This window comes from Phoenix dactylifera, unplaced genomic scaffold (genome assembly GCF_009389715.1).
Source record: "Phoenix dactylifera cultivar Barhee BC4 unplaced genomic scaffold, palm_55x_up_171113_PBpolish2nd_filt_p 001691F, whole genome shotgun sequence".
Classification (NCBI taxonomy): domain Eukaryota; kingdom Viridiplantae; phylum Streptophyta; class Magnoliopsida; order Arecales; family Arecaceae; genus Phoenix; species Phoenix dactylifera.
In genome coordinates, this window is record NW_024068990.1 from 1 (window position 1) to 14,013 (window position 14,013).

The 14,013-nt window shown below is 38.4% G+C and overlaps 1 protein-coding gene across 1 annotated transcript; it reads right to left on the bottom strand.

Moving 5' to 3' along the window:
- Nucleotides 1-4,878: 4,878 nt before the first annotated feature.
- Nucleotides 4,879-6,011, bottom strand: LOC103697927 (F-box protein At5g49610-like). Its single transcript, XM_008779867.3, has one exon. The coding sequence runs from the start codon at nucleotides 5,971-5,973 to the stop codon at nucleotides 4,879-4,881; it is 1,095 nt and encodes a 364-aa protein (XP_008778089.2). The 5' UTR covers nucleotides 5,974-6,011.
- Between the last annotated feature and the right edge of the window lie 8,002 nt (nucleotides 6,012-14,013).

Genomic DNA, 14,013 nt, shown 5'->3' on the forward strand with positions numbered 1-14,013 from the left:
GAGTGAGGACACAAGGACCCACTCGAGCACGGGATGTGTGGAGCCTACGTGAGGATGAAAAGATCGTGGTACATTGCAATGAACTAGGGCAACCCCATCAAGAGGGCTGCAAGGATTTTATCGACTTTTCTAGGATCGGTTGTGTGGAAGGGTCAGTTGTGTCTGCTCAACTATACGAAATGGAATGAAATGCTTCCTTCGTATAAGGTTGAGCTTCTTAAAGTTATTGAGGTAAAGAATTGAATTTGCTTACTATCACAATTTTATTTTTTGATTTAACATTGTTATAACATTCTTTAATTACTTTGATGTAGAAAAAGTTTTTGTTCCCTAAAGAGAGTCATGATTGGGTGCTGAAGTCCGTCAACCGCAAGTGGAAAGAATATAGGGCCAAGTTAAAGGCGGACTGGAAGCACGATGGTATGACAGAAGAGGAGGTTGCCCGTGTTTGTCCTCCTGATGTAATCCCTCATCAGTGGAGGGAGCTTGTCCACTATTGGTTTTTCGACAAAGCTCAGGTTGTGTATATTTTTTTCAATACCTTATATTGTATCTACTAATAATTTAGATTACAAATTTATATTGTTTATTCCTTTTTTGGGAAGACATATTCCAACATTGGTAGAGCTGCATGAGCCTCTCAGACTGTTCCTCATACTTCAGGCTCGATGAGTTATGCTCGACGTAGAGCTGAATTCGTAAGTTTTTTTGAAACTCTTTGAAACTATTTTAAATTGTTCTATCATATAGCATGTATTATGATAACTAGCTTGCCAATATATCTTTTGTTGTAGATGGATGATAATGGGAGGAAGCCTAGTAAGGTGGAGTTTTATAAGATGACTCACACCCACCGAGATGACAATTTTGTTCGGAAGGAGTCAAGAGATATAGTTGTATGTATTCATCTTTGAATCTTTCAACGATATTTTTATTAGTTCTATTATTGGCATACATTAATATGACTTTTTCTTTTGAGAATATAGGACAGGGCAACAACTCTTATTTCAGAGCGCATCGGAGAGTCATCATCATCCGACACGACCAGTCATGTCGAAGCTCAAGTGCTTGCTGAATTATTGGGCCCAGAACATTATGGTAGAGTGAGAGGTTATGGCGTTGGAGTTACCCCCACTCAGTTGTCTGCAGTGGGCATATATACAAAAAATACTGGAGAAGGGCAGTAGCAATGCAGAAGTTAGTAGACTTCGGGCAACAATTGAAGATATGAAGAATCGCCATCAAGCAGAGTTGGCAGAGTTGAAGCAGAACCAACAAACTTTGCAGTCTCAGCTTGAGCATATTTCATCTATGTTACAGCGATTTCTCCATCCTCAGGTAAATAACTATATGTATTTGATGACTTTACATAATTATCACTTATTTTGCATGAGTTAATGATTTTCATATTCCTAACTTTTAAAGTTTTTTTTTTTTTTGTAGATTCCTGATACTTCAACAGCTCGTAGAGATGATGATGGCGCTAAATCCGGTCCCTGATACCTTTTAGATTGTTATTTAAGGAGTTTTATATGTATTTTTTTATATTTTTCAAAGAACATTGTAATTCTAAACTTATTAATCATATATGACAAGATGAATATTTTGAATGATCTGAATATTTGTGTTGATGTAAATGTAATGCAGGTTCATATTGGCGTAAATGTTGATTTATAATACGCATGTGTTTTTTTAATAATTTTTTGAAAAAAAAATCCCACTCCCGACGCTTTAAAGCGTCGTTAAAAACCAAACTTGGCACCGTATGAAAGACTTTCTCCGACGCTTATAAGCGTCGGCAAAAAATCTATACCGCCACGCAAAGTGGTAGTCTATGCCGATGCTAATTCGCGTCGGCAAAAGGATCTACACCGACGCTTTCCTAAGCGTCGGTAAATACCCGGTTTTGCCGACGCTTTCCTTGCACGTCGGCAAAAATCTTTCCCACTCAGGTATCATCGATGCGTCTACGACGCTTGCTTTTGCGTTGGTGGAGTTTTTGCCGACGCTAATAAGCATCGGTAAAGGCCAATAAAAGCGCCGGTAAAAGTTACTATTCCTGTAGTGCGACCTCCTTGACCTCGGTCATAAACTGACGTGAGCAACTTCAGCCCCAGCCGAGGAGTCGACCAGCTGAGGAGCCAATCGACACGTACTGGCAAAAACTGATGGTTTCGACAATCGACAGTTGTTACTGCTCTACATTCGGCGCATGGTCAGTATGCCACCCATACGAAATGATGCTCGCATCGTAAACATACGACTGGCCGTTGCCTGGCAACTGGTGCACATCACATCAACCCAGATAAACGATAAAATAAACTCTTCCATATAAAGGGGTAGTCCGGAGGACCTCAGGTATGCAACATCTATCACCCCCTGAAATTTGGAATATAACACGATCATGCTATCGAGGGATAGAACCCTAGATAACACGAAGCCAACATTATATTTAGCTATCAAGTTCATCTCAAATAAAATATAATAAATAAAAGTTTAATTTTATTATCCATTAAATGGAACCAATATTGGTTTACAACATCTAAATCCAAACATAAATACCAACCCATAATCCTCAAAATTTAGAAAATCATTAACTATAAATTTATAGTCAACTTAGAATACTAAAATTTTTCTACAAAATTGTCAAGTTTACTAGCGCGAACTCCAAGCCTGGACCATCTTTCGTTCCTCTCGATCCTATTCATCTGGAGAGAAAAAAATAAAAATAGAGATATATAAGTGATCGAGCTCAGCAAGTAAACCTTTTACTATCTTATTGGATCAAGCATAAGTTTTTGTATGAATTGATGCTTCATAAAGTAAAAATAATAATTATTGCAAGATAGAATATTTCATAGTATCAAATAATAAAATAAGTCATAAAGTCAATCATGCATGCAACATCATCAATATGTCATAAACATGGTTCTAGGTGTGTAGTATTAGATCATAAAATATTTACTATTTAACTATATCATCGATCAAATTACTACTCTCAGACTAAATACTAAGATTGCTTTTATACCCGTAATAGAGTCGTAATCATCAAAATACTGATTACTATTATCCGTTGGCAGGGTCGTATGCCAACTATTATTACTCGCTGGCAGGATCGTATGCTAACTACTATTATTCACTGGCAGGATCGTATGCCAACTACTATAACCCGCTAGCAGGATCGTATGCCAACTAGTATTACCTGCTAGTAGGATTGTATGGAACTGGATATCGATCTACCCACTTTGAAGGGATATATATAGCTATTTGTGAGTCTTTTTGCCATAGTTCTTAAAACAATTTTTTTAACTTACATTTTCTTAATTAAATCATATACGAATAAAATACTAAATGGTTTTATAAAGTTCGTAGTGTATAAATAAGCCTTTAATAGTAAATTAATTATGAAATTATTTCTTTCATAACAAAATATAAATTTCGTAAATATATGGAGTTCATTTTTATATAAATAATTCATTATTCTTAATATACGAAGGAAACCATTATTTTGCAATAAATCATGAGTTTCATAATATTCTACGCTTGATCATTGACTTTAAGAAAATATGATATCATCAATATTTAATACTATTTTTGTATTTTCATAATACCAAAAATTAAGTCGGGCTTATCTTGGACTCATCTTGGACTTTGAGAACGAGTATGGTGACTCGTTTGTATTTGATCCACTTAGTTACTCGATGCACGAGTCTGCTATTGCTAGTTAGTAGCTATCTGCTCGAGATTCTAAATGGCTATGGTCAACATTTGAACCTACTACATGAGTAGACGAAACTGCTTATTCATAACTGGCAACTCTGGCTATGGCTCCTGCAGAAGAGGATCCCTCTAAGGGCTCTATGGAGAGCCGTCAGACTCTAAGGATATATTCTGCTGGGCAGTTGTTGGTGTTGCTTGCATTCTCCTTGACTTCATGGCTGCAGACTATCTGCTAATAGGTCAGCTTTGCAAAGATGGGATCATGACCCTTTCTCTAGTGCCAATCTGTTGCTGTGGAAAACCAGCATGACCAACACATCAAGCTAACAAGGTCGCTGGAGTGCTCGGTTCATGTGTCGTTAAATTATGGAGATGAGATCTCCACGTAGAACTCCTCAAAGGAATGCCAAATTATGGAGATGAGAATCCTTAAAAATCAGCAATGATAGATTATCACACATGAAGATTTCCTAGTGAAAGCAGAACTCTTCTGTGCGGCATGAATCTCTCTTCCACACCTTCTAATCTTCAGCCAACTGATTGCCACATGGCACTCAATGATAAGGATTCAATCACAACTAACATAATTCAGCAATTACAAACCAATTTAAGGACCCAATGCAAATAAGCTAGCCAACAAAACATAAATGAACCCAAACTACATGCGCGCACCAAACTGGAATGGACTCAATCATCAAACACAAATTAACAAATTACAAACTCAAAACAAGAAATCAAATAAACCCAAAATAAAAAGACTCAGTATGACCTAATTGACCAAAATAAAATAGACTCAATCCAATATAATTAAATGCTGAAAACCATAAACTCAATGGGTTTTCGGGCACTCTCAAAGTAAGGATCCAAACTCGACGTACGTCCATCATGACTCGGGCTCATGCTCCTGCATCAATCGAAGGCCGAGTCAAATTATTAATCCTTCTCAAGGCAAAACAATAATGATGATATAGGTGAGCTGATTCCACATATAACAACATATATTCCACGATTGATAAATGTCTTCACAATTAAACCATGAAGGCAGGATATTCAAATCTCTAAAAACAAAAAGACAATAGATAGTAAATTTTACGAACCTCTAACACGTTATGATCTGTTGCCATGAGTCGTGCATAAGCCTGTCCCTCGTCCATCCCATCAGACAACCTCATCGCCCAAACCCCTTCGATTAGTGGGTGAATACGCAACACATTCTAGACCGCTTGTATCAGGCAAGTTGTAGACTTCTTCCAATCTACCACTATTTAAGTGATATGAGAAGATGTTGTCATCTATTCGAAGGAAAATAGCATCCACATCTGGATGAAATTCTGTGACATAAACATAAGGTGTTTCAGGGATCCCATGTTTCTGTAACATAGCTCTGACATTAATGCAATGCTTGAAGATCCAATCGACATGACAGTAGTCCTTAAGCATCCACACCTTTATCTTACCCTTGCTTCGCAGCATATAATGCAAATAACCCCCTGAGTGTCCAAGACAGTCCATGCCATCGGACTCAGGCAGCTCGATTCTGTGGCAAACCTTTCCCTCTGGATCAATTCCCCAGACTTGGTTTAGACCGTATGCAACATAGAAAATCCCATTGGTGAAAGTAGCCTGTAGGCTGTTATACGTTCTGCCATAAGAGACTTCGCTCTCCACCCACTGGTTTGTCCTAGTCGAGAAGATCCTAAACCTAGGGATCCCGTCGTCGTCGCCGCCGAAGCGGAGGACATGGTAGTGGTGGGAGAGGCGAGGTTCGAAGCCCAAAGCAAGGTACCCGTAGATATCATCTTCTTCAGGGAGGACAGCCCACTCTCTAGTGGCGGGATTGCAGACGTAGAGGGATATAGCGTGGAAGTCGCCATAGATTAGAGGAGATATGGAGTCGATTTCTCGGACCCACGAGCGGCAGAGGAGCAGCCCATTGGAGGAGCTGATCACCTCCATATTCCATAACTTGCGCAAGAAACTGAGAGAGGTGTCGATGGCAAGATCGTCATCGCTGTTTGAGAGGCTAATATATTGGATACGCCTCCGATGCCTGTAGACGGTCATGTCTCCATAAGGGACATTGACGAAGAGGCCAGATGCAGCACGAGGGAAGTTATTCTGATAGTAGGGATCAGAGGAAAGGGCGAGCCAGGACTTGGAGACGCATTGAAACCGGAAAAAGGACTTGGTCGGCAGACGAGAAAGGATCTCCACCATGAGATCGTCTGTCAGTTTGGCAACACAGCGAACCATCTTCTTGTAGCGGAGAGATTAGACTTCTTCCTTCCTATCTTCCTATTAGGTGCATCTATTTAAATATCATTAAATAGAATTAATTTTTTTATTAATTTCAAAGCAAAGCAAAAATCAAAAATACTATTAAACATAGCCCAACAAATCCAAACACGGCTCAACAGGCTCAAAGTTGGCCCGCAATGGACCCGGCCCAATAGAGCCCAAACATGGCCCACAAAAAGGCATAGCCCAATAGAGCTTAACATTGCTAAATTGGGCCCAAGTTGGGCCCGCAATGAATAGAACGCAAGGTTGACCCAATTTGACCCACATGGGCCTTTTTTTCCCTCTTTCTTTTTCTTTTCCTTTTCCTTTTCTTCTTTTTTTTTTTTCTTCTCTTCTTCCCGGGTCTTCCTCTCCTCCACCCTTCTTTCTTTTTCTCCCCTTCCCCTCTTCTCACGTGACCATAGAGGAGGAGGGGAGGGGGGGGGGGTGGGGGCGACCCCATGCCGGGGCTCGGAAGGGGGGCCGGCCTGAGGCCGGCCGTGCCTGCGGCGGCCGCAGTGGCCGGCCCTCTCTCCCTCCTGTGGAGAAGAGAGAGCTCGGAGAACGGCGACCGGCCCTCTCTTCTTGCCGTGGAGGAGAGAAAGAGCTCGGAAGAAGAAGAGCCCACGACGAGGACTAGCAGCGTCGGTGACGCTCGCAGTCGCACACAGGTAAATCCCCTCTTCCCTCTCTTCTTTTTCTTCTTTTCTTTTTTTCTTTTTTTCTTTCTCTCTCTCTCTCTCCCCCTCCCTCTCTCTCTCTCTCTCTGTTATTCCGAGTAAATTGGGAGGATAGAAGGCAGGGAAGAGGAAAAATGAGGTGGTCGGGAGCTTACCTAGCTTCGGGGAGGGGCTACGAGCATCTACTTCGGCGACACCGACGGGGTGCCGAGATCTAGCAGCTTCTGGGTCTGAGAGGGAGCGTTCAGGGAGGAAGGAAGGCGTAGGGGGTTCTACAAATAGCGAGGTTTCGAGTGCTTATTAGATCTTAATCAATTATTCTAATAATGTAATAAATCTTATAATTCATTGAATTGACATTTTAGATCTCAATTACAATAATTGATTTGCTAGCACAATTAGTAATCAATTATTCTAATAAGGTAATAAATCTTATAATTCATTGAATTGACATTTTAGTTCTCAATTAAAATAGTTGATTTGTTAGCACAAAATTAGTAATTAATTATTCTAATAAAATAATAAATCTTATAATTTATTGAATTGACATTTTAGATCTCAATTACAATATTTGATTTACTGGCACAAAATTAGTAATCAATTATTACTAATTCGGAAAATTCAAACGGAAAATTTGAAAATTTGGTTACTTCGTAACAACAAATTTAAATTTGCACTTAGACTTTTGTAAAAATTAAATTTGTATGATTTCTAGTGATTATTTCCACTAACTAATAGTGTCAAAGAAAAGCTTGTTAAAAAGGCATACGTACCTAAAAAAAGCTGGTACTTAAGTGAGCCTAGTGCTCCACCACCAATCTGGAGCTAATCTGGCTATTATTTTTTGGATATATCAACTAGACATTCAAAATTCAATACAAATTTTAGCGCAATCTTTTGACATAGACTTTTGCCTTCATTCAGGTTTATGTTCCTTCTCTATAACCTTGTACCTATGGCCTCAAATACTAGTGACCACCTTAGTGCCAAACCTGAAAAAATTTGATGGCCATAACTTTAGGAGGTGGCAGAACCAAATGCGGTTCTAGCTCACCACATTAGGGTTGATCTCAGCCATAGGTGAGAGCACCACTGAAGTTGATAACAGGTCCAATCTAACTACTTCACGATATGCTACTCGCCAAAACTCAAACCGGAATTCATCCTCCTCCCACACTGAACCTTTTGCCTCCACCAGCACACCCTCTAGAACACCTGATGAAATAGACTATCATTACATCCATGAAATCCTAAGTGCCCTTTTTGAGAGGCTGTATGACATTTATTACCAACCAAGAGTGCCAAAGAACTCTGGGATATCCTAGAAAGCAAATATGGTCTTGATGATGCGAGGGTGAAGAGGTTCAAGGCCTCTGACTTCAATAACTTTAGGATGGTGGACTCAAAGCCTATGAATGACCAAATCCATGATTTTGAAATTCTAATCCACCAGCTTAGTGCTAATGGAACCAATTTGGATGAATCATTCCAAGTAGCCTGTCTGATAGATAAACTACCTAATTTCTGGTCTGATTTTGCTAAGACTCTGAGCCATACCCAAGGAGGTCTCACCCTAACCCAAGTTTTAAACTCCATTAGAATAGAAAAACAGCATAGGCTCAGGAGTAAAACCTCTACTGGACACCAGAATAATGCTTATAATATAGAGGCCCCATCTAGAAAATATCAGAACCGACCCTTCAAAAATAAGCATTACAAAAATAAACCTTACAACCGTAGAAATCCTAACCACCACAATGAAAAACCTATGCAATCTCAGGAGCAGAAGAAGAAGAAGAAGAAAGAGGATGGTGGTGTCCGTTTCTGTTATATGTGTGGTCAGACCAACCATTTGTCTCCCTAGTGCTTCTATAAGAAGACTGCACCTCTTCAATCCAAGAAGAAGAGTCCACACACAACCAGTGCTCAAGTCAACATGGTGACTTCCAGCGCTGGCTCCTCTGAGATAGCTTTCAGATCTGTTTCCTTTCCTCCTGAAGTTAACATGACTTTACAAGCACTTGATTGGTGGATTCATATCGGAGCTGGTATACATATTTGTTCGGATCGCTCCTATTTTTTTTAACCAAGTCTCAAGTGGAGGAGTTGTGATCATAGCAAATAGCTTGGAGCCGTGTGTGCTAGGAATGGGATGAGTGGACTTAAAGCTTACCTCTGGAAAAATCCTGTCCCTGCATGACGTCCAACATGTTCCAGTGGTTAGGAGAAACCTCATTAGTGGTTCTTTGCTTGTCCAGCAAGGCTATCGTCTTATTTTTGAGTCCAATAAAGTTGTAATTTCTCATGGTTTAATGTTTATTGTAAAAGGATTTCTAAATGAAAGATTGTTTAAGTTGAATGTAATGGCTCTTTCAATGAATGAAAATTCTTTGATTACAAATATAGAACCTCCTTCTATTTGGCATGGTAGATTAGGTTATGTAAATTAAAATTCAATTAAGCAACTTATGAACCTAAATCTAATACCAAAAAGTGATCTTAAGAACCATAAGAAATGTTAAATTTGTGTAGAAGCCAAACTCTCTAGGAAGCCTTTTAAATCTGTTAATAGGGATTCAAATCTATTAGAGTTGATCTATAGTGATGTTTGTGACTCAAGTAGAACTTCTAGGAAAGGTAATAGATACTTTGTGACCCGTATAGATGATCTATCCAATTTCTGTTACATCTACCTAATTAAAACTAAGGATGAGGTGCTTAGCAAATTTAAGATTTTTAAGATCGAAGCTGAGAACCAACAGAAGAAGAAAATTAAAATTCTTAGATCAGATTGGAGAGGTGAATATATATCAAATGACATAACTCAATTTGTGAAAATCATGGAATCATTCATGAAGTGACTGCACCCTATTCTTCCCAATCAAATGGAGTAGCAGAAAGGAAGAATATGACTTTAATGGATATGGTTAACTCCATGCTTATAAGCTCAGGAGTACCAAAGAATTTGTGGGGGGAAGCTCTAGTTTCAGCCTGTTATATATTCAATAGGATTTCCTCTAAAAATAATGATCTAACCCCATATGAAGTTTGGAAACATAGAAAACCTAATCTTAGCTATTTGAAAGTGTGGGGGGTACTTGGCAAAAGTGAAAATACCTGATTTTAAAAGAAAGAAAATATGACCTAAAATAGTGGTGCTATATTTATAGGATATGCAGCCAATAATAATGCCAATAGATTTCTGGTGATTAATTCAGAAGAAAGTGATATTAGTAACAACACTATCATAGAAGCCAGAGGTGCAACATATTTTGAAGACATATTTCCACTTAGGACTAGAGTAGATAGTGGTATAGCTAGTAGCTCAAGTAGAATAAGGATAAGAGAAACAGAAGTAGATCTATAGGATTTGCAATTTTATGATTTAAATCTATTAAATGAGTAGATTTATTTTGTGTTAAAATAGATTTATTTTGATGCCGAATAATATATAAATATATATATATATATATATATATTATTTCTTTTAAGAGTTTCTATTAATTGTAATTTAAGATTCATTTGTTTATTTAGATAATAAATTGCCAACAGAGTAATCATAGAGTTTCCAAATCAATAACGTAGCACTCTTATCAAACCCAGATTACACATTGGTTTGATGAATTCCACACTCCAATTCGTAATATACGTATATATACCAAGCAATATGTACTTTGAATGGAAACATTGAAAAAAGACAGAGGACATAGGAAAGGCATTATCTGTTTCACATGTTATTCATTAATTTTTTGTGTCATAAGAGATTAATTAGGATGAAGCATATAATAGTCAAATCATTAATCCTTTTCAAGACAAAACAATAATGATGATATAGTTGAAGCTGGATCCACCTATGATAACATATATTCCATGATTGATAAATATCTTCACAGTTAAAACACGAAGGTAGGATCCAAATCAATGAAAACACGACAGTAGATGGTAAATTCGACAAACCTCTAACATGTTATGATATGCTGCCAAGAATCATGCGTCAAGCCTGTCCCACATCCATCCCATTAGGCAACCTCAGCCAAACCCCTTTGATAAGCAGGGTGAATAAACGACGCAACTTGGACCGTTATGTATGATGCAAGTTGCAAACTTCTTCCAATCTACCACTTTTTAAGTGATATGAGAAGATCTTCTGCTCCATTCGAAGGAAAACAACATCCATATCTGGATGAAATTCCAAGATACGAATATTTTGTGTTTCAGGGATCCCATGTTTCTGTAACATAGCGCTGGTATTAATGCAATGCTTCAACACTCATTCAACATGACGGTAGTCCTTCAACATCCAGACCTTTATCTCCTCCTTGCTTTGCAGCATATAAAGCAAATAACGCCCCGAGTGACCAAAACATTCTATCCCATCAGATTCATTTTGATCGATTGTGCGGCAAACATTTCCCTCTGGATCAATTCCTAAGGCTTGGTTCAGACCGTTTGTAACATAGAAAATTTCATGCAAGGGAGTAGCCTGCGGTTTGTGATACTTTTTGGCATCGGAGATTTCGCTCGCGGCCACTCGTCTGTCTTACTCGAGAAGATCATAAACCTTAGGATCTGATAAGAGAATGCCAGATGCAGCACGAGGGAGGTTATTCTGATAGCAGGGATTGGAGAAAAGAGCGAGCCAGGACTTGGAGCGGAAAAAGGACTTGGCCGGCGGGCGAGAAAGGGTCTCCAACACTAAGATCATCCATCCGTTTGGCAACACAGCAAACCATCATCTTGTTGTGGAGAGACGAGACTTCTTCCTTACTCTCTTCCGATAGGGCTCAGTTTTGGATGGTAGGAAAGAAGGGTTGATTCTTTATTAGGGTGTCGACCCTCCGAGGCTCTCTATAAGGCTATGCTTGAGAAGGACAAGAGTTGTCTCTTTCGTGCGAAAGAAGGATTCATCTTCCTTCAAATGGATCCATCATTGGATGGTACAATGACCGTTGATCTATGCAACTGGATGAGCGAAAAAAGTTTACCTTCAAGGTTAATTTTTGTCACCAACATCTTGCGCGCGCCCTGTATTTTGTTTTGGTGTGTCTAGAATCCACGGCGAGCGCCCAACATCTAGTACCTGGGCTGCAGGTCTTTCTTTTTTTCTTTGGTAAAACTGAATAATTATTGCATTATTTTTGAATACATACAGCCACGAGAATTAGTATGAAAAATGTTCAACAACTTAGTGGGAGCTAAGAAAATTAAAATTTATAAAATAGTTATTAAATAATTGACCATGTACACCGCAATTCAACCTGCTGCTGCGCTATTTTTCTTCCAGTGAATATGTGTCATCTCAAAAAAAAAAAAAAAAAAAAAAAAAGAGAAATTTTGAGTAAGCATTCAAAACTAGTGAAATCATATTTTTTGAGGAAAAAATCCAGATAAAAGAATTTATGTCATGCAATTTCAAAATATAGGGAGCTAAAGCATCTTTAAGGGTGCTTAAGGGCCTAGTTATACTCTCTACTTTTCCACCTCAAATTGCTAAATTAAGATATGGAGTGTGCTGCCTGGATTACTAGCAAAGATTTCAAAAGATTAGATGAGTACTTAAAATATATGAACACCTTAACAAAATCTTCAAAAAATAATCTTTAATAATTATTGTCATTTGATTGGAGGTACTTGACCTGTTGGAAATCCTTACCCAAAAAATTCATAAACTGATGTTTCCCTGTCATGCGCATGTCATCACCGTACTCGAAAATGTAAGAAGTCAAACAAACAGTCTGAAAACTCGAAAATGGAACCTAGACTAATTTTGCACACAACACTGCTCAACACAATTTAGCTCCCCCCACCATATGTAGCACAAGCTTCTGAATATTTCCTAAGTATTCATTAATGTCATTTAGGTCACCCTAACATTGGTATATACACACTTCGAAACTCGCTACCCGCAAAAAGTCCACTCTAGTGAAAATGAATTTACAAAACAATGGAGACTTCAAATTAATGGAGCAATCGATAACCTGTTGATAAAAGATTTTGTAATTGACAGGACAACAATGTAACTGTAAATCAATCACCACAGGCAAGCCCCTCAACACATTCACGGACATGTACACCTTTATACCTATTAAGCTCAATGATCCAGGTAAGCATCATTTGTTGATAAGTTAATAAACAATGACGCATCACATCTATGGTCCTACCATAGTTTACTGTAACATCACTACAAGAAAATACACTTTTAGCGACCACTTTCGGTGACTAAATGAATAGTAGTCGCTGCAAATAAGGTTATTTGCGACCAACATCCTTGTTAGTTACTGAATGATTGTCCTACACCGGCTAAATACATATTTGGTCGCGGAATATCAAAATCAAGTTGGCGGGGTGGAGGTAAAACGTGGCGGGGTGGAGGTACATATTTAGTTACTGAATGATTGTCCAAATGATCAGAGTAGCAAGGAAGAGAATGCAAAAAAACATGGCAGCATTTTGATCTTAAGCTACAAAGTCCCTCCAAAAATAGGACTACCTCCATACATATCAAACGTTTCCTTGCCTGCATCTCAAGAACAATTTTCAAGCTTAGAAAAAAAAGGCATGAGAGAATGAGAGGATGAAGGACAATTTACTTTTACAACAACAAAGGGACAATTTACTTCATCAAGATTGATGGAAAAAATATTAGACATCTCAACCTCGAACCGAATTGGACCGACCTCCTTGACCTCGGTCATAAACCGAGGTGAGAAACTTCGGCCCCAACCAAAGAGCCGACTAGCTAAGAAGTCAATCGACATGTACCGGCAAAGGCTGATGGTTTCTACAATCGGCAGTTATGGTAGCTCTGCATTCGGCGCGTGGTCATTATGCCACCCATACAAAATGATGCCCACGTCGTAAACATATGACTGGCCATTGCCTGGCAACTGGTGCAGGTCACATCAATCCAGATAAACGACAAAATAGACTCTCTTATATAAAGAGGTAGTGTGGGGACCTCAAGTATGCAACATCTATCACCCCTCAAATTTAGAATATAACACGATCATGCTATCGAGGGATAGAACCCAAGATAACACGAAGCCAATATTATATTTAGCTATCAAATCCATTTCAAACAAAATATAATAAATAAAAGTCTAAGTTTATTATCCATTAAATGGAACCAATATTGGTTTACAACATCTAGATCAAAACATAAATACCAACCCATAATCCTCAAAATTTAGAAAATCATTAACTATAAATTTATAGCCAACTTAAAATACTAAAATTTTTCTACAAATTGTCAAGTTTACTAGCGCGAACTTCAAGCCTAGACCATCCTTCGTTCATCTCAACCCTATTCATATGGAGAGAAAAAATAAAAATA